Below are 21,150 nucleotides of genomic sequence, written 5' to 3' on the forward strand. Positions count from 1 at the left end.
TCTATTTGATACAAACGTTATGATAATAAGCGTTCTATTTTGTACATAACATAATATTACATAAAATTCTTTAATAAAGTAACCATTTCAGATTGAAATTTTACAGTACGAAATGGAATATAAATAATATTTGTAGGCAATAATATAAAATAACATTATAACAAAGAAATCTGATAAGCAATATACAGTATACATAAAATATTACTTTAATATGTTTCAGGTTTTACACATAATAAACGAAGTATTGGAGCCAGTACGCTCGAATTCCGCGGAAATGCCAATCTATAGCCCGAACGCCTTCGAATTTCTAAATCAAAGTGAAAATCTCGACTTGGGTGTTCATCGTGTTCGGTAAGCAATAATTCTTTTTTTTTTTTTTTTCTTCGATAACTGTTTTTCTCTTCCGAATTCTAACGGAAGTTATTCCAGTAACAATTAAGTTAAAAATTCCCTGGTAAGATATTTCCTCTCAAAATATTCATTGATCGAAGCATAACACACTTATGATTCTTCCGTAAAATCTTTTCTAAGAAAATATTTTAATATTAATAGGAAAACGGTGTTTAAATTTTCGTTAAATATTATTTCCGGTCGATTTAATTTCTAAATAAGTATAAAATACGGAAAATCAAGAATACATTTAAAATATTAATATAGAAATATAACATACTTTAAATTATTATTCATCCTTATATTCAGTTAAATATTATTTCTAATTAAAATTACATAATTGGACGCTTTGTATAATAAAAACATAAAGATCAAATTTCATTGTTTTCATCCATTCTTATTATCATTCTCAAAACAATGATAATCCTATTCGTTTTCTTTATTATTCAGTATCATTTATTGCTTTCTACCACTCATCGGATGTAGTTTCTTTTCCGCGAGTGAAATACATCGACGAAGCCTGCTCACGTTCGCCAAAAGATGAAGATGCAACCAACTTTCGTAGTTGTTTGCTAAGTAACTTCGATGCTCACTTTGTCAAGTCTTTATCGATATTTAAAGTCTCGGTGCCGTGGTGCTTGCCATCTGAGTAAGTAAAACTCGAGTGAATTAGCTTCACCCTTTCTAAAGTTCTTTAAGCTTCGCTGCATTTCATTTACCGTTCGTACGCCGAACAACGTTTCCGCTTGTTCTTGCAACGTAAAGCAGAGCCCAACTTTTTCCATATATACCTGCGCGAAAAACTTTGTTAATAAATCATTTTGAAAGGATTCATCACCTCTCGCGCGTAAATTTTCACATTTTAATTCAATCCTCTTTAATTTCACCTACGAATTCGACGCAATTAAGGACACAATGCATTCCTGTGTTCAGCTTCAGTCGATAAGAGATTATCGAACGCCATGAATTTATAAATGATTTTATTCATTGAAAATGTATTGAACGGTCTAGCGGAATATAAAATGAATAACGAAGAGTCAATTTGAAACGCAATTACGTTTATGGTATATATAAATAGATTTTTATATAATAACAAGCGCAACATTTAGAATTATATTTATAAATCTTTAATAATTATGATGCTAAAGCTACGAAATAGCTTATTTTAGATTGAACACGATTTCTCTGTAAAATTATGTCAAAAAAGGAAGAGAAACATATCCTCTATACATTTTATCTGTCATAGCATTCTTAGTTTCACTTAATTTCTAACATATTCTATAAAGATGAAAATAAAATTACTTGCTCTATGGATTTTACCTGAAACGACAGTCTTGTTACATCTATAGACCTTTATTCTTATTTCCTTTCAGTATTTTTCTCAAGTGGAGAATAAAATAATTGTCAAATATTTATTTCCTACTATGTTCTTCAGAAAGAATAAAATTAGTTTTTCCACAAGTTTATCTTGTTACGTGTATAAATCTTTATTGTTATTCATTTTTCATCAATTTCTCTCAAAATAGCTGTTATGTCACATAAGAATTTACTTTACTTTAATTAATTTCTTACTATTTCCTTCAAATAGAAAAGTAGAATCATCTTTTCTATAAACGTTATAACCTTCACTTTCATAAAACAATAAATCTTGTTTCGTCTACATAAAAAAACACAAGGAAAAAATAGTAGAACTATATTCAATTAACGAGCCCGACTTTCTTGCAGCATCTTCCGACAGCGGATCTTGAAGGAGAAGAAGGAGGAAGTCTTCAGGGCGGACGGACGTTACACCTTTCTTATCCCCGTTGAGGAGGGTTTCCAGGTAAGCTGCTTAGCAACCTTCCCATATCGATCATCCCGAAAGGACCTTAATATCCTCTGTTGCGAAACCTTTGAAAGGATTCAGTACATACCAACTGGTTCTACTCGTCCTCGGAAGTGACAGATTCTGATCGATTACATTCCCGATGAACTGGAAATCCATACAAAACTAATTCAGTTACCATTACAAAAATTTCTGCGCGACTATCGATCTCAATAGTCGTTTGTTGGTGAGAACTGGCATTAAAATAAAACAAGAGAGTACGTTTTCGAGTACGAGATCGCAATCTGTCACGTATCAAATGATCTTTGGATAGATTCTTTTCTTTCTGAATTAATCTAAAAATCAATCCACAATTTAATTAATCGATTAACAATTGAAAAAATTAAAAATTGAAAAAAGAGCAATGGATTTTTAGATTTCTTTAGGTATATTGTTTGAAGTTATTAATTGAACGAAATGAAAGAAAACAAATTTTTGTATATATACGAGAATTTAGAAATATTTCATCCGGATTTTATTGAAAATCAAATCAAAAAAGTTTCCATCGTAACAGAAATTTCTCTCCATGCATCAAAACGTTACAAACTTCTCCCTTTGTTAAATCCATAAGTAAATTACATCGCACACAACTCTCTATCAGTTTAACACTTTTAGAACCTGAACTATACAATATTTTATTCAAACTTCATCGAGAATTATACACGTATTAGCAATTTCTCTCCATAAACCTAAACATTACAACCTTCTCTAGTTACTAAGATCTAAATGAATTAGACGACCCGAGATCAGACACAATAGAAACTACTTATCTTGTTATTTCAAAGCATACCTTTATCGGAGAAATACGTCAGTGAAACAGAAATGTCTCTCCATAAACCAAACCCGTACAAACTCCTGTCTCAATTGAAATGTAAATGAATTAGAACGTTCATGATCAGACACAATACTCTACCGTTCTAATACTCTTACTCAAGCATATCTAGCAATAAATGAACAAGACCCATACGATCAAACGTATCTCTATTTATACAATTTTTCTTTATTTCCACGAACTCTTATCGGAAAGTTTTCCTGAGAAATGAACAGCAGATCGACTGAAGCAGAAAATTACCGGTTGCTAAGTGGGCGGTCAATTAAATTTGATCGCAGAGCGTTCCTCTTATCCCTAGGAAAATCTACGAGGAAAGGTGAAACGTTAAACGGGAGCGTCAAGATTACAAAAAAATCGATGGCGCGCCGCGAACAAGTCCGTTGAATTATAATAGGCAAAGTTAATAACACAAGGGTAACCAACAACAATGCAACGAGCAGATACGATCGGTAATTTGCCAGCTCCGGTTTTTCGTAATTCCGCGATTAAAGTCGCGTGCGTTCGATCAATTTCTACGGGTCACGCAATCAATCTTCGGGTGTGAAATCTAGAACAGAGTTTTCTGTAACTTACTGTAGCTCTGCGTAACGATCAGGAGAATGGCGTATAACGTGTAAAAAATTTTGAGCGTCGAAAGGTATCTCTTGAATAAGGAAATGGAAACTTGGAAGTAAGTTTGGGTTATTTCCGAAAGTTCCTTCGAGAACGAGGTTAAAGGAACTATAGGAGTGAGGAGTCGATTTTCAGAAACCATATATGCACCTCGTTTTCTCGTTTCGTTGATTCCTGTTCAACTTTTATTCTCTTCTTGCGGCAAATGCGTTAGATATTCGAGTTTGTTAAGAGATTCAGTGTTATAGGAGTATGTAATGTCGGTGCGGAATTTTTGTAGGTTGTTTCATAAGCAGACCTTTTCTGAGTACTGGTTTACAGTAATTTGAAAGAAATATTATTATTTATGACATATTTAAGGAAATACTTACGTATAAGTTTTCTAGAAAAATGACACATTTAGGAATTCGTCAGGTTTGAAAATAAACTCTACAAATGAATTATTTGCATTATTTTATCTAATAAAATTGTATTATCTGATAAGAAGAATTTCATAATTTACGAAAACTATTTTATCCCTTTTCTGTTTATTAGTAAAGCACAGACATAAGCAATATCTTATTAAAGCGCCTTAAAACCCCAGGAATAAACTTTCGACTAAATTATAAAAATATTCAAACTGATTTTCTGAAAATGTTAGGTTTTCAGCAATATATCGAATTATCTTTCTCTCGAATATTTTCGTTTAGAGCAATTGAAATAATTTTTACATCCCTCGTTAACGTACCAACACGGTTTATCATTATTCAAACAACCTTTGCAAACACATAAAAATCCGAAATTGTAACATGCTAAATAATAAAATCCTGCAACAAACATCCCGATACATGTTCCAATAAAACCGAATAATTTTTCCCGGATGTAAAAGTCCGAAAAATCAGCAGCTAAAACTGGAACAAACAGATTCCACCATCGGCGATCAACGTTCCCGAAAATCAATAAATGCAGCAAAAAAAGAATGGGTACATATTCTGTGATGGTAAAGCGGAAATTACTACATGAAAATCGTGCTGCGCTTCCCCAAAAATTTCCAACAACGTGTGTTCGGTAGCGTTCACGATATCGGATACGTATTCGTAGCTTGATTGCGCAATGTATATCAGCTGTTGGCTATGTGTGGGTGTGCGATGTCGATATAAAGGAAAGGAGAGGGCGTGTAGGAATCAAGTTTCGGCCCTCAAAAGCCTCGTTCCGTTCAGGGAGAGCGATCGAGCCGTATCGAAAAGCACTCGACGCGACACGTCGTCGACGCAGCTTTTCCAATCGAACGACGTCGATGGTTCGATGCGAACGAAAGGAGCCACAGCTTCCTTTGCTGCAGTTTGGAACATGGGATCGTCGATGTGATCGTTACCAATCGAAGAGACTGCAGAAAGAAGAAGGGTTGAATTAATAATGGAAAGCGTTGAATAGTCCTCGTGTTTTTGGAAAACGAATCCTTCACCTTCGTCGAATGCTCGTTGGGAAATCGAAGAAAAGACAGTTGCTTTGAAAACGTAAAATTGTCTGAGAAAGGTTCAGGGGAAAGGAGAAGATTAATGGAAAGTTAATAAAATATAAATAAAATATGAAACTAATATAATTCATGATCGTTGAATTTAGATTTTTATATATTTGTGAAAAAAGAAAAAAAAATTAGAACACAATATAGGTACGCACATGATAAATTGCGTCTCATAATTATAAAATAACCTTGCAATTTTCAATTTTTATATGTTAATATGATGAACAATGAGAATTTTCTAATTGATCCACGTCGATGTTTTAATGCAGAGGACGCAAGGAATCGCTATTTTCTTCGATCGAATGTAGGATCATCAACGCGGCTATTACCAACCAAAGAATACGGAAAGAAAGGGAGGTTGAATTAATAAAGGAGAAACGTGAACACTTGGTCGAACGGTCTTCGTGTTTTTAGAAAACGAATCTCCGCCAGAAAATGTCCGCTAAGTAATCGATGAGAAAACGTTCTGTGTGAGAACGAGAAAGTATCTGAGAAACGTTTAACAGAAAGAAGAAGTTTAATGTAATTTTGCTGGGAATGGAAATAATTATATTTTTCCACATTCTGACAGATATATCATTGCAACACGGTAAACAGGATCATAAGTTTGTTGACAACTCCACTCGTAACTTCTCGGAACTTTTTAAAGTCCTTTTAATTCATTCTAACGACTACAGGCTAAGTAGGTCTACGAGTTTGTGTTAAATCATAAATATTACTATTACAATCTTTTTAGAAATACATTTCTAAAGGAAAAAGTTTTCATTATTTCACACAACCGAGTATAATTAATAATATCCTACTTCAAACTTTCTATTTCAAACTGATTTTTTGAAAAAATTTGTTTTTTTAAGTTATGCAACTATTCTAACAAATTTCCAAAAAATAGATGATCGAAATTCATGCAACGCATGAACACATTTCCAAAAATCCACGACTTTTATCTATTATATGTTCTACGCGTACTTCTCTGTTGTTCTTGAGTTCAAAGCAAGCTATGGGGCGGACAGATAAGGAAAGAAAGAAGTTTATTTCTTGAGGTAGCGGTGCGAGCAATTTTCTCTCGTGCGGGCGACGGGGCACGAGAAAAACAGAAGGAACGAAATCGTTTCGTCGGTAGCTGCGTTGCGTGATTACATCTTACATGATATCGTGAATAATTCCGCGAAACTCTGAGGCACGTACAGCTTTGCTGGCTGCATCCAGAATTAGCTGAAACGGAAGAAGAATCCGCGTAGTGAGTGGTGGAAATAAAGTCTTGGAACGATTCTAGGAAATACCGGAGAAGCACGAACAACCTTCCGAACCCTAAAAAGAAGGAAAAGAAGACAGAAGAATTTTCGTAGAATGGTGAACGTTCGACGTTTGCAATAATTATTAACTTATTAAAGACCAACGTTACAGTAACGCGACATCTTATTTCCAAAGTTTTTAAATTTCAAGTTTTCACATTTCCAAGTAGTCTGATTCCTACATCTTCAAATTTTTGGATATTTCGCGAGGAACTACTTGGTTACTTCCGAACAAAAATTATTTGCTAAAAATGTAAAGTTAGCAAAACAATAGATATTAGGAAACAATGGTCAATGTTTATAATTTTCCACCCTTAATCCTTGAAATTGCACATTTAACACAGAACTGTATCATCTTCAATCGTGGCAATGTTGAAATACTGCGATATATATTCTCAATGTTATTTAATAAAGTAGAAAATTACTAAATCAGATATTCACTATCTATGATTTCATCGTGAAACGAAAGAAGGAACAACGTGGCGAGATTTCATACGAAGGTGATTTTGCACCGCAACTTGGAGAATTCCATTGCTTCGGGTTATATTTTGAAAAACTGGATGTAAAGTAGAAAGGAAAAAGAACAAAGGAGATAGAGAAAAGAATCCGAGAGTGGAACGAAAAGCAAGTTGACGAGTGAACAGCTTGAAAGTGGCTTTGATTGTGGTTCTCGAGCGCGCTTTTGTATCTCAGTGAAAGAAATCCGAACAGGGGTGAGGAGAATTATTTTTCTTTATTAAGAATATTTATAGCTGATAGGTGTTACTTAATTTGTAATATTTTCACTCCATCGCGTGGAACATGAAATAATCGAATTGTATGTATTATATATCGAAACGGTTGCTATTTAATGCAAATAAAATATATCTGAATTTCGTAAAATATTGGTATATAAAAGTTTCGTCTCACGAGTAAAGCAATAAATCTCCATCAGATTAAGATAAATAGTAAACTAAAATAAACTCCCATTTACGCGATTTCAAAGGCAGATTTAAATATTCTTGAATATGTAATCTAAAGTTTAAAAAGTTTTATCTTCCAGCTTTGATCGCTTTCGCGCATTAAAAATTATCCATTTTTCTCATTGTCTTGTGAATTACGTTGCACGTAAACATTTTAGTACGCTCGTTATTGGTGAATTAACTTTCGTTGAAACTTTTACGGTATCTTTTTATGAGATTTGTTGCTTTTACTGTCCGAATAAATATCTTGCAATGCTTAAAGTTTAAACGATGGATGTATACGAGTTTGCTACGAGCAACTATGGTCGCCTGGTACACAGCGCTTGCATTTTCTGAGATTGTTTCTACGAAAAGCAATAAAAAACAAGCGAATCACGTACATAACAACGTTGCGTTCGAAATATTGACCTTTTTATGTGTTCTCCCTCTGAATGTCACATATAGTTTTATTACTTAAAAATTTTACTGTCAAGATATTGACATGATCTATTTCGTTGACAAGAAATGATAGAATGGTTTTAAAAATGGTATAAGAAAAATTATTTTGCAATAATAATCCATTTATATCGTAATTGGTTCATTTATTACTAATATACTCCATTACTAATGATTTGCAAACAATACATAAGCCAATTTTCTACTCGAGGCAAAAGCTTGTAAAGCGTATAATAACGTTATTAGATAAAATAATTAGAATACCTACAAAAAGTAATTGTACTATATACACTTAGTTTGCATAAAGTTTTTTCCATCGAGCTCTACGTTTCATTTTCACAGTATCAAATTATTGTAGCCATATAAAAGTGCTACTAAATAATACGAAATTTAATATACTTGCTTGATGATATAATAAATACAATGGCGCACAAATAATTTTTGTAACCACTGTACGTTTCCATATTGAAAAAAATAACTCATTTTGAGAATCAATCTTTGTTGATATTTTAAAATTTCTAAAATATATTAGCCTCATAACCGTCAACGAAATCTGATACAAAACAAGGAAACTTCAAAGAAGAATCGCGCAAACATCAAACGGCACACTCTAAAAATCATCCCTTACCTACCATTCTCCGACTTCTAAAACTCGTGTACTCCGACTCATCTTTCTTCGCATTCTAGAACGCTCCTTAAGTGGAGCGACGCGCGTTAACGAGCTGCCTGCAGCCACCCTCAAAATTTCGATCGTGGAAAACAGAGTGACACGTTTTGTCCTTGTCACGTGAGGAACAACACGGTCGTAACAAGATAGTCAGCGTTTAATACAACTCTGACGGACCGTATAACGTAGGCGTGCCTTATCACGAATCGGAAATCAATCGTTCATAGCGACCTCATCCTTTACACTCGAATGACCTTTTACACGCGCGCAATTGATAATGAGGGACGTGTATAATCATCGGTCCGGTGAGTCGATGCTTTATTTTCGCGTCCTTACTCGGCTCGTTGCCCCGTGTTATCCCTCGAATAGGTGCACGTACAGTAGCTCACGAAAGTATTTCAATATTTACCATGGAACACTGTTGTGCGTATATCGTGCGTGTTGTGTAAAACATTTCGAAATTTTATTAACACTAACCAGACACAATAATTATAATAGTAGAACTTGAAAGCAATCTGAAAATTATGTAGACAAAGTTACAAGACATTTATTACAAACATACCTACGCAATAGAAAATTGGTATATTAGAACAGTCGTTTTAAGGATATATGTAGCGAATGTTAGAAACGACAGCACTGAATATTTAGGCTTATTGATATAATGGATAATTAATTGCTTCAGTACTCTCTGTGATCTTCGCGGAATATATTCTTGCGCTAAATATTTTGTAGCTTCTATGTGCATTTGTAGATTTGTTTGAAACTTTATCGACATGGATGTAATTAGATTTTCATGTATTTATAGAAAATTTGATAGTGCAGAATTTCTTAATATGCACATAATATGAAATATGCAGAACATAATGCTTCCTCTAATACTTGGTAGATAAAACAATTTTCTAGTGAGTTTGAATAAAAATCCGCGATCTAGTCATGATAATTTGGTCTTGTTACAGTGTTTATGAAATTTTCGAATATTTCGTGTAACGTATATAATATATTAGGAAAAGAGGTCCACAAGCTTTCCAATACTTTTGCGAGCAACTGTAACAATGCCGCACCCTTGTGCGTCTTTAACGTCGTCGTTGTTCGCCTCCGCGGTTTTACGCGATTACACCGCATTAGGGGCCGTTTACATGGACCCTGTGAACTAGAGCCAGCCAGAATCCCTGTGGGACAGACGCCGCCAGAGACGAAACCAAGGGAGGGACAAGGGTTGAAATGTTTCAGCATGAAAGTGCAAGTAATTAATGAGACGCGATGTCTTATCGACCGGTTAATTAAATGTTTTCGCTGCTTTTAGGGGAAGTAGTGAGAATTCTTGGGTATTGTCTTGTGATGCTAACATGCTGCATTATCTTGTTAGGCCATGATTTCATCATGGCTGAGATACGTTCGAAGTTAATGAATTTTCGGATGCTAGAAAACTTGTAATGATATAATTAAGAATTACTTCTAGCAGAGTGGTGGAAATAACTTCAACTATTTATGAAGTATAAATAGAGAATTTACTATACATGATATACTTTTGTAACAATGGTAATAGAATTTTGTTTTCTCGAAAAAACTAATCGTTTGAAGATGGTATATCTACAGTCGTTCTATAAACTTTATAATGTAAACTTGAAAAGCGAATGGATAATTTTTCGTTACTTTTAGTCGACCATTTTATCTTTTAGTAATAATTTATCCAATTAACTTTATTTTCTACGATATACTAACACCAATTATGGTAATACTGTATCAATATGATAAAATAATATTTATGTATTAATATAGTGAAATAATTTATATTTGAATTAACGTTTAATCATATCAACATTGATGAAACATTAACAGGAGCACAATTAAATTCATGTTAATTACAAGTTAAACGAAAACACAGTTAGAACAAAGTGCGCGTTCAATTCAAAGCTCCTGACTTATCCCAAATTTCGTTAATCGTGAATTCATATGGGACAGAACTTGTATACGTGGCAATCTGTATCATCGAGGATCCTGTCAATCAAGAACCGGTGCAATCAGAGAATCGAGCAGTGCAGAATCTGCACTAGTAGGCAGCTCGTACAATCAGAAAGCTGAATAATTTGGAACATGCGCAATCGAAAATCCGAGTAACCGAAAACCTTTCCAATTCAATACATTTTCACGACGAATTTGAAAAGTCGGGAAATCTACACGTTTCGGGAAATTGAGCAGTCCAAAACATGTTCAATCGGAAATCCGATCAATAGGTAGTCAAGATTTATGTAACTCGAACAATTTCGAGGGACACTTTTGAACGTAAATATGTACATATATGTAATTGTGGGATGGTTCAGTTGAAAATCTATATATATATAACCAAAAATTCATCGAGCCTCGAAATTGAGAATTGATGTGTAGAATTTGATGTGATCGAATAGTCGTGCATGTAGTTCGCTCTTTGACAGAAAAACAACTTCATGTAAAGAATAGGGAAGATTCTGAACGATTAACTATAGATATGAAAATAGGAATTTTTTCCAAGAAATAATTGGTTTCTAAACAAAATTCAAATTTCATTTATGGGTTACGCGATCTGAATTAATTGTTAAAATAATCTCGATTATTTTCTAGAACTTTAGTCCATTTTCCGAGCAAATGCACAATTCTATCACATACATTTTTTCTAATCTTCTTAAATAAGTAACTAAATCTGGAAAATATGTTTCCTAATCCGGATTAAAAATTGCTCTATCATTTTAGTAACTTCAGTAGAATCTTTCTTTAGTTCAAATGGAAACAGAATATCGGCAACTTTGCCAACAGTCGTCTTGAACAGATCTAATTTCAAGATTCGCTATCATTGAACCAAGTCGTGTAAAATTCCGCAACCATAAATGTCATTTGTTTGTTATAAATATACATACGTATATATAACTACAAATATAATATAAATCTAATAGCACTGCTGTCTTTAAATGTCATAATTTCCTTAAATATCAAAAAATATTCATATTAATAATAAATACGATAAATTCTCTAGATTCTTCTAACAAATATGAAAAATAAAACATGAGATACAACTCGCTTTAAAAGAAATATTCACGCTTCAATTTTAAATAAAATTCATTTATAATCTAAAATAGAATTTCTATACATTTTTTACTAAGTAGAATTTTATTCGTGTAATATAAAATGTATTAAAAATTTATAATATCAAATATATTTAAAATTCATGATATAAAATTTATTAAAAATTTTATATTATAATCAAATGTTTATGGAGAGAGATTTATAGAGCACGTTCAAAAAAATTGTAGCAGCATTCTTTTTTTCTATAAACTCGTTTTGTTCTTTCACAGCCGTCGCCCAGGCCGGAGAAGGTTGACCGCGTGGTAATTGATGGTCACGTGATACCCAACAACGTCCTCTTCACAACACCGACACCTCACAATGTACCTTATGAAACCCTTGCGTTCACTGACAACGTCAAGGTCACCGTTAGCTTCCTCAAGGAACACGATAAAGGTAGGTGATCACATTTTATAGGAAATTCGATAAACTTACAATGAACCATGGTATTAGTAAAATTAATAAAAAGCGTATTAAAATTTAAGTAGAGGAGGAAAGTTTTAAACGACGTTTTCATCCATTTTAGAGGACACAGTGAAGGCATTAGTGATATAAATGAAGACTGATGTAGAAAGGCAATTTGCCAAAATTAAATTATATAAACTCTTCACAGCACGTTTCCATTTATCTTCTTAACGAATACTAAAACCCAAGTAACCGTAATTTTTGCCGCTTAAAAAGAGTCTAGTATATGGGGTATCCCATTTAAAAGTTACACATGAAATTTATTATTTGACACGATGATAAAAAGACGTATTATAAACTGCAACATCCCATAATATTACAAAAAAACAAACATTGATGCGCGGAAGATGTTAGTGATGTTAGAGGAATCTTCAAGATGATCTCGAGAGAAATTTTTTTATCGTTAAATGTATTTTTTAAACGTTATAAAATAACGTATTGTTCAATCATAAGAGCATCAAATAGATGAAATAATTTAAGTGTTGAATTTAAGTGAGACACTCTATATATATGAAGAAGTTTCGCTGCTACTTAATGTCGTTAAATTATCTTCACTGCCATTAAGTTCTTAAACTATGTTATATATAGAAGGAATATTTGATTTTAGCTTACATTTTGATAAATTGAGTTAAAAGTTTTTAGAGATATAATGATATCTGACTGAGTATACTCTGAAAGTAAATTTGAGAGCTGCGACTATCTTTTAAAGTTTCATGACACGAACCCTTATATCATATTATTGTCCGTCAGAAGCTATAAAATATTTGTTTGAAAAACTTTTTCCCTATCTCCGGTAGTGCCTAGGATAACATCAGAGGAGCGAAACTTTGGATAGTAGTTTTATGCCCTAAACTTGAATTACAGCGGTTAAAAAATACGTATCTTTCTATTTTTTTTATTGCTCTATGAATGTCTCAAGTTTTATGAAAGCTATACGTTACAAGTTAACATCTAGTAATTATTACCGATTGCATCATTAACTAATAATTACTGCCTTATTAACTAGAAATTATCACTGATTTCTAGGTGTGTAAATATCAAATACATATAATATAAACTTATAATATATCTAAATAATAATAATATATCCTAATTTTACTAAATATTACTAATTACCAATTCTTCATCGTCATCATCAAAATAATTGAATTCTCTTTTCAAATCACCATCTATTCAACGATAAGCAAATACATAATAAGAAAAAGATCCTGATATAACGAAAAACGACTTTAATCGAACATAAAATCGGTCCGGGAATTATTTACCAAAAAATTAATCTTGGCGATCGTTTCATTTCGTAATCGATTCCACAGTAGTGTTACCTAGTCGTACTTCGTGCAAGCATAATGTATCGTTCGGTTTAATAATTGTTAATATTATTTTCAGTTTACGTGCAATCAAATACCATGGTTGGCGACGTGAGACATCCAACAGGAGTCGTGTTAGCAGAAATAATTAAACCGAACATTCCAGTGCGCAACGGTGTAGTCCACTTGATTCAACGACCTCTTATGGTCGTCGATACCACGGTGAAGGACTTCCTCGAGGTCAGTGCTTGATCCATCTTCTGTTATTTATTCTACGTACTACCTTGTCTTTTTCTTTTTTTTTTTTTAATTAGTGGTAGATACACAAAGCGGCAATCGATCTTTTATCGAGGATCGAAACGACTGTGTCAATCGTACGACGATAACGTGTCTTACTACCGCATCATCATCATTTATTCATCTCGTCCCATTGTCTGCCGCAAATAATGACACTTACTCCCGAATATGAATTTGTCTAACGTCTCGTCGCGCAAATTAAGCAGAATCGGTGCAGGAACAAGCTCGAAAGGTGATCTTTTGTTTCACACATTCGACCCAACCAAATCGAAATGCACGATTTTAGACCATTTGTCTGCGAAATTGAAATAAATCGATTTTCTGGTAATACTTGTTAATAAGGAGTTGAACTATTTTTACAGGTAATATTTTTTTGAAAAGATTAATTCTTCGTTCCAATGGAATATATTGAATTATAGAAATTTGTTTTAATATGCTTCAGGGATGTAGAGGGCTTTCAATTGTTCATGGTAATAATGCGAATTTTATTAAAGCTATTTATTAATTTATACTTTCGCTGCACGTAATACAATTTTATGAAGCGAAGCTGTTGATTCATTCATTTAATAAATAGAAAGTTATTTTAATTTGATTCAGAGAGATGATAAACATAGTATACTTTCTATGGTTATCGTATAATTATGCAAAGTGAAACTCTGTGTTGATCATTCTTTCAGTGGGCGAGTATTTTAATGAATGTTATATATATTTAGATATTTCCAAAATTGATCACATCGTCGTATTATCATAAATTGCAAATAAGCTTATATAAAATTATAAAATTTTGTGCAACATATCATTATGGATTTCTTTCGTTTATTTTCGACTTTATCAATTTCATAAAATCTTCTCTAAATTATTAACTCATTAAGGATCAGTATCGTATTAACGCAACATATTACTAATTTTTATTTCCAACATTTGCCATTGATTTCCTCTTAATAAATTCATATTATTGTATTCTGTCGAACCTGTACAGTGACTATGAAAAAGAATTCCAAGAATCTGTTTCATACTATTCTACTATTTCCTCTTAGACGCTATAATTTTATGAAACTTGAAGAAACTGAAGTATCTCATAGCAACATAATAAACTGTGCCTTTTTTCCAAATCATAGTCCTTCTTTTTATTTAATACACTTTTTATATCTTGATAATATTTAATATTGCGATTTACCACCTTTAAAACATTATTTCACTGCTTGATCCTTGATGGATTTAAGAGCTTCTTTTCCGTTGAATCAGGTATAAGACTAGGACATAAAAATTCGAAAAAAACAATTTTATAAATTCTCTAAAACATTTTCTAAATCTTAAAAATGATAAAGTATTAACCTCTGCATATTCGAATCGAAGAAAGGATATTTCTTTTTCAACTCTGTCTCGAAATTGTAAACGTAGAAGTTGTTTAAGGTGCTAGTTTATAAGTGACTCGCAATGTATTTACCGCATTGTGCCTTCAGAGCCTGGTAGACTGGCGAAAGAATGACGGTGAGTTTCCCTATTGTCGTGAACGTTATTTCGCGAGTTCCTTTTGATATCTGTATGAAAGCTCTCTGGAACTACCTCTGGTCGAAACGTCGGTATTCTTCGTTCCCCTCTTTTTCGCGTTTCAAAAGCCTTCGATCTCAATGGATTCGGCTTTGTTCGAGACAGCCTGCGGCGTTCTGGCCGTGTTGAGACGTTAAAAGTTTAATCACCTATCAATAATTTAGATTTCTCGACGATACGATTCATCTCATTCAAACGTGTATCGATACGACCAGTGTTATAGAATATTATAGAGAGGCAGCTCTTTGAAGACAAGATAGAAACTTAACGACGCGATTGAAATTTTAATAGCCGTGCAAAACTCTTTTATATGCTTGAATCGTGCTATGATGATACTATTTTTCAATTATAGCTTTGCAAACAGTCGGATCTTATAATATTATCTTAATACGTATAATAATTCTATTATTATAATTTGCTGATTGGTGTGAATGATATAATTTATAATTTATGACGAAATAAATTGAACCACGTAGGATTTCTTGCAGATTTATATTTTCCATTTGAACTGTTAGTTGTACCATAATAAAATATTTTATTAGATCGAAGTTATACAAATAATTAATTTCAATGAGTATAGTCACAATATCGAATCATAAGACTAGATGTTTCAAGGAGTCCAACAAAATAATTTCATCTTTTTTTTTACTTACTTAATGTGACAGACTTGTTACGATATCTAAAATCATACTAGTTGTATGTACATACATATAGATAGCACAACTTTCTCTGTGTGACTAAGTGTAATAGATATTATTTCGACTCGTTAATCGAATTAAAATATCTACGAATGAAAATTAAAGAGTATAATATTCTAATGTGATCAACCAGGTTCTTCATGGGGGAAAATAAATATCGATCGATAATGGTAGAATGAACGGGTTAAATCCCCATTAACAAGAATTCCCATGACAAATACAGGGGAGGCAGACCTGGATTTCAGAGTAACAGTCCATCAAATTTCGCGCAATAACGATTACCCCATTCGGTTTGAGTGATGTGGCTTTCGTGGCTATGTAACATGTGTCAAAATATATGTACACAACCGTCGCAACTGGCAGTGATTACACGTTCGCGTTGTATTACATCGTATCTATAGAGCCAAGCGAGATCCTTTGACATTGCACTGTGCCCTGTGCATCGTGCGCCACGCGCCATATCACGTTCAGAGTGTACGAACGCATCGGGACCACGAATACTAATGCTCGTCTAATGCATCACGCAGTCAGAATTCACAATAAACGTCACCCCGAAAACGAAATAACTTCTCGGGTCGATTTTAATCCTTCTACGATCTGCTAACTTTCCGGCCTAATTAACAGACAGCTAATATTTATGCAAATTTAAATTTCTATAGAAACAATCAGAGAGGTAGAACCCGAACAAAACATCGCTTCGCGCATATTTAAAATCATCAGTTGCAGATTTCAAATCGTCATGTTCCATAAATTACCATTTCGCCCTCTCTTTTCTCGCTAGAATTTTGTAATTTATTTTTAATTTATTTTTATAATAATTTATAATTTTGCAATTATATATATGTAACATTCACGTAAAATTAAAAATTGCATTATGCTAGGGTATAGACGTTCCGTAATTTTGCGCTTAAGGTTCTATTACATTATTTATAAATGAAATTTCAATTGATCCAATAAATTTTCTTACTACTTTCGTAGTATCAAACCCTCTACGTGGCATTTTAAATTACAATGTTATTTACGTTTGGAAACTTTGTTATGATTTTTGTCGTGTGCCGCTGCGACAAGTTTGTGTACATAGCTGTTGGAGTAGCTTGAGAGGAACTCTTCGAGCCAGGTCGAAGAAGAATTAGCTTAACCTATTTCAAGATAAATTCGGTTACGGTATTTTTACCTACCTAGATTAAGGTAAGGAAAAAAGTAAATTCCAAACTGAATCTGATTGAATACTAAAATTTACTGAATACATAAAGATGAAACCATCTATAAATAATAGAAAAGTGTAGAAAACTGGACTAAAGTACATCTCTCAATATCAAAATCAAGGAACAGTACACGACTTAAAAAGTTACATAAATCAACCATTTTATTGTCTTTTTTATACTTGGTTTTATTTTACAGTAATATTTTATCTTACAATTTTACGCCATATCTTTTATTTACGCCATAAAATAGAAATTTTAAGGAAGGATAATTTTTTGTGATCTATTTTTACGATGTTAGATGAGTGACATCTGACAAAGTGATTCAATTTTTACTGTACGCTTGATCCCGAGTATTGCAAGATATAAATTTCAATTATTACTAAACTAACAGGAATTGAAATGCTAAATTAACAAAAAAATGATAGTCTAATTTCATATTAATATAAATTAAATAATATTTGGAATTTTTTGACATTTCAGTTTTAGATGGCAATGAGAGAAGCTGGTTTTTCAATTTCAGTATAAAAATTTGAACAATAACAACATTCTATTATTTGTAACGTGATTGACGTCTATGTTCTTTTTTATTATAGATAGTTATCGTACGATAAAACGAATTCTGGCATTTTATACAACGTAATTTGAATCCAATTAAAAATGTTTTTTAATAAATGGCTTCGATAAATACAAACAAAAGCCTCTTGTATAATTTAACTACATATCATTGTTAGTGAAATTTTATAAGTTATAAGTTACCAATATTAATAAATATCCTTACGTAGATAGCAGTAATAAACTTGATAATGAAACCGACGAGTAAATTTCTCAAAATATATATTATTCGATTTACATGTATATATTTTTCTTTTTCTTTTTTCTGAACCAAGTCGCTTGAAAATATTACTCTACAAGTGACTTCATTTAATTTTGTACAGGTGCTTTAAAATACTTCGATAGTTTACGAAAGCATCACGCTACACACGTTCCTGTTATTCGATTACGAACAGCTATCGATAGGAACGGTCGTGGTATTTCGAACTTCTATGTGACAAGTTTTTCGATCGAAAAATAGAGTACTGGGAAGGTAACCAGGATGAATTTTTCACGCGTTACTAATGTCATATTTCTAACCTACGGACAAACTTCCTTTTTTCATTCGTATTTTATACGAAGATTTATTTTACTAAAGCACCTTTTCCCTTTTTTTAATTCCTTTGAAGTCTATTTCAGTTCCGAGATATTAGATTTGTTCTTCCTACAAAGACTTTACTGTTTACCTCGTAGAAGTCAGTTTTAAGAGTTAAAGTTGGGAAATTGATCTTTACAAAGTGAAGCTTCTTTACGCAAGAAAGAGAAACCGGATATTTTCTAATTGTAAGTCAAACAATTTCGAATTAAATACACTTCGAAGAATTCGTAAGATTTCGTTTTGGCGAAGAAATTTCTTTAGAGTAGATATAGTTGGAATAATGAACAAACAGAGCAGGCTCTTCTCCTACTGTATCGTTCGTAAATTAATAATGCTCGTAGATACTCAACGATAAATATAAAAAAATATAAAAATGTAATAAGAACAGAATATTTATTGTGTTTACTTTAAACATGAACATATGTTTATTAAATGTTTAAATATATATAATCGAGTACTATATACATAATTCTAAACTTTCTTTCTTTTTTAATTTTTTCCAACAAACAGTTACTTTTTCACATTTTTTCAACCCTGACTAATTTATGGCAAAAAAAGAGAAACAAGTACTTCTTCAACAAATTCTATTGGTCACGCAAGCAGTTAAACCATCTGTTTCGCGTCTCTACCATTTTTCGTTACCGAAATGCGGTTATTTTACATGGAACATAAACTTGAATCTTTTATCCTGTGCTTCCCATTTGCATCTTTACTGACCTACCGCACGTATCTACACGATAGCCAGTGAAAGCTGAATCAGCATTTTTTTTCGTACTGCTCATCGTACATACGACGTACGTATTTCCGCAGACGGAAGCAGGTCACCGTGTTTTGCGGTTTTGCCAGTCACCATTCTACTGATTAAATATATCTCCTACCCTTTAAAACCATGTATCTCGGGAGCTCCCATTGTAATATCGCTTTAAAGTGAAGTAATTTCTCGAAAACATGTCTTCTCTTACATATTTGGAGTGAATTTGGAAAATTTCGCTTGATTTGATTTTATACATACGAATACATGTATCAATAACACATGCAGTGGTCTACCTATGTTACGTCATAGTTATCGTTATATTTATAGTCTGTACAATTTATTATTATTCGTATTATTCGTATAACAGTACAAAATTTTATTTTTATTAATGTAAATGAGAAAATAAAATCAAAACAGGAAGTGTCACCTACTAGATATTATATAACAAAGTACATAAACATCCACAGTCTATATATAGCTAGTGTTACAGTCTTTTTTAAAAAAAGGATTAACAACATTCACAAAAAAGAAAAAAAGGATAGGGAAGGAACACTGTTACATTGCAAAGATAACAACGTTGAGCCATGTGTATCCTTCATTCTAAAATATATAATTTATTATTAAATTTGTTAATACGTCTGTTATAACTCAATATTATTTATACATTTTAGCACACATATTTTGCATAACTTTAAACTCGCTGTTTAAAATTATGTTTTTCAAGGAAAGGTTATCGTTAGTTCCTCGTGATTGCTCTCCTATCCAAGTAAATTACGGCAGAAAATCCATCGATTCGCATGCAAATTTAACAAATTCATTTCTAAAGGAGACTCTCTCACACACACACACACACATACAGATGCAATCCCTTGACGACAAGGATTCTCCTATCAATTCGAATTGAACCGCCCTCGTACATCTCTCTAGAACGTTCAGAGATATCGAGCTAACGTTATCAATTCGCGACGAAGCGAAGGCAAGAGCATCGTTGTAGCCCGTTTACAAGATAAGCTAACGGTAGGCGTGTTCTCGAAGAAGCACGAGCGGAGATGAGAGGAAAAGGGTCATGCTTTACGAAACTCGTAAAGATTCTATCCATGACAGAGTGACGCCAGCCATCGTATCGTAACGATTCTAATCTCGACCTTTGTCATTATGTTACTCGATCGATGGACTATTGAAGAACGTGAATAATAATATATCGAACAATGGTAACTACAGGATCAGAGAGAATAATTTTATTTCGAAGTTAAATGTAAAAGGCAGATCTGTATAGTGCAATCAAGAAAAATATTATTATCTATGTCATTTTCTTGAGCCATTCAAAAAATTAATAAACACTATCTTATTGTGTCTTAATTGTTATTATGAAATGTTATCCGTATTGTCGTATTTCCTGAATACAACCAATAGAAATAATGAAACGATTTTACACATGCTCTCGTTGTAGAAGTATTTAATTGAACTGTGAAAACAATTTCAGTCTCTGTACTCTTAATTCTTTTAAATATTCTCGTTCATGCTTTAATCAGAAACATTGTATCTTATTAACGTGAAATAGAACGAATGGTTTTTCTGTGATTATGGATGAACTATCGTTTTATATATTATTTGATTGCTTTGATATACGAAGTTCGCCAGACTCATCTTCTTTAACCATAATCTAATAGAAAACGGTATATCTCATGTGCCCATAACACAGTTTTCACTCCCAGAGTATTTACGATGCCTCTACTCTATTTATTTCGAAAAATTGCAATATTATATTTACCAGAGTCTGTATATCGGTACATCGGTTAGCCAACTTCATTAACGTTAACAGTTTATTCCTCAGGTAATCCCTCTATTTCCCTCCTTCCTTTCGCTTCCTATTTCTCTGGCAAAGTACGTGCGCACTGCTCTCGGCGAGAGATGGTGTGTACCTTTGTACTTCCTTGCTAAATCGGATTACACTCTCGTGTCGCGCCTCGTGTACACTGTAAAAACGAGTTAATAGCAAAGGCGAGCTAGCATCCCTTCCTAGAGAATAC

General features: G+C 32.8%; 1 protein-coding gene across 3 annotated transcripts in view; it reads left to right on the forward strand.

Moving 5' to 3' along the window:
• The window catches only part of LOC132906575 (fasciclin-1), a 386,191-nt gene that overhangs the window by 302,889 nt on the left and 62,152 nt on the right, over window positions 1-21,150 (forward strand). For all 3 annotated transcript variants that reach the window (XM_060958875.1, XM_060958877.1, XM_060958876.1), the window contains exons 4-7: window positions 221-351; window positions 2,116-2,212; window positions 11,885-12,050; window positions 13,506-13,666. In XM_060958875.1, coding sequence (XP_060814858.1) covers window positions 221-351; window positions 2,116-2,212; window positions 11,885-12,050; window positions 13,506-13,666 — 555 coding nt within the window. The remainder of the gene's footprint in view (window positions 1-220; window positions 352-2,115; window positions 2,213-11,884; window positions 12,051-13,505; window positions 13,667-21,150) is intronic.

This window comes from Bombus pascuorum, chromosome 4 (assembly GCF_905332965.1).
Source record: "Bombus pascuorum chromosome 4, iyBomPasc1.1, whole genome shotgun sequence".
Taxonomy (NCBI): Eukaryota; Metazoa; Arthropoda; class Insecta; order Hymenoptera; family Apidae; genus Bombus; species Bombus pascuorum.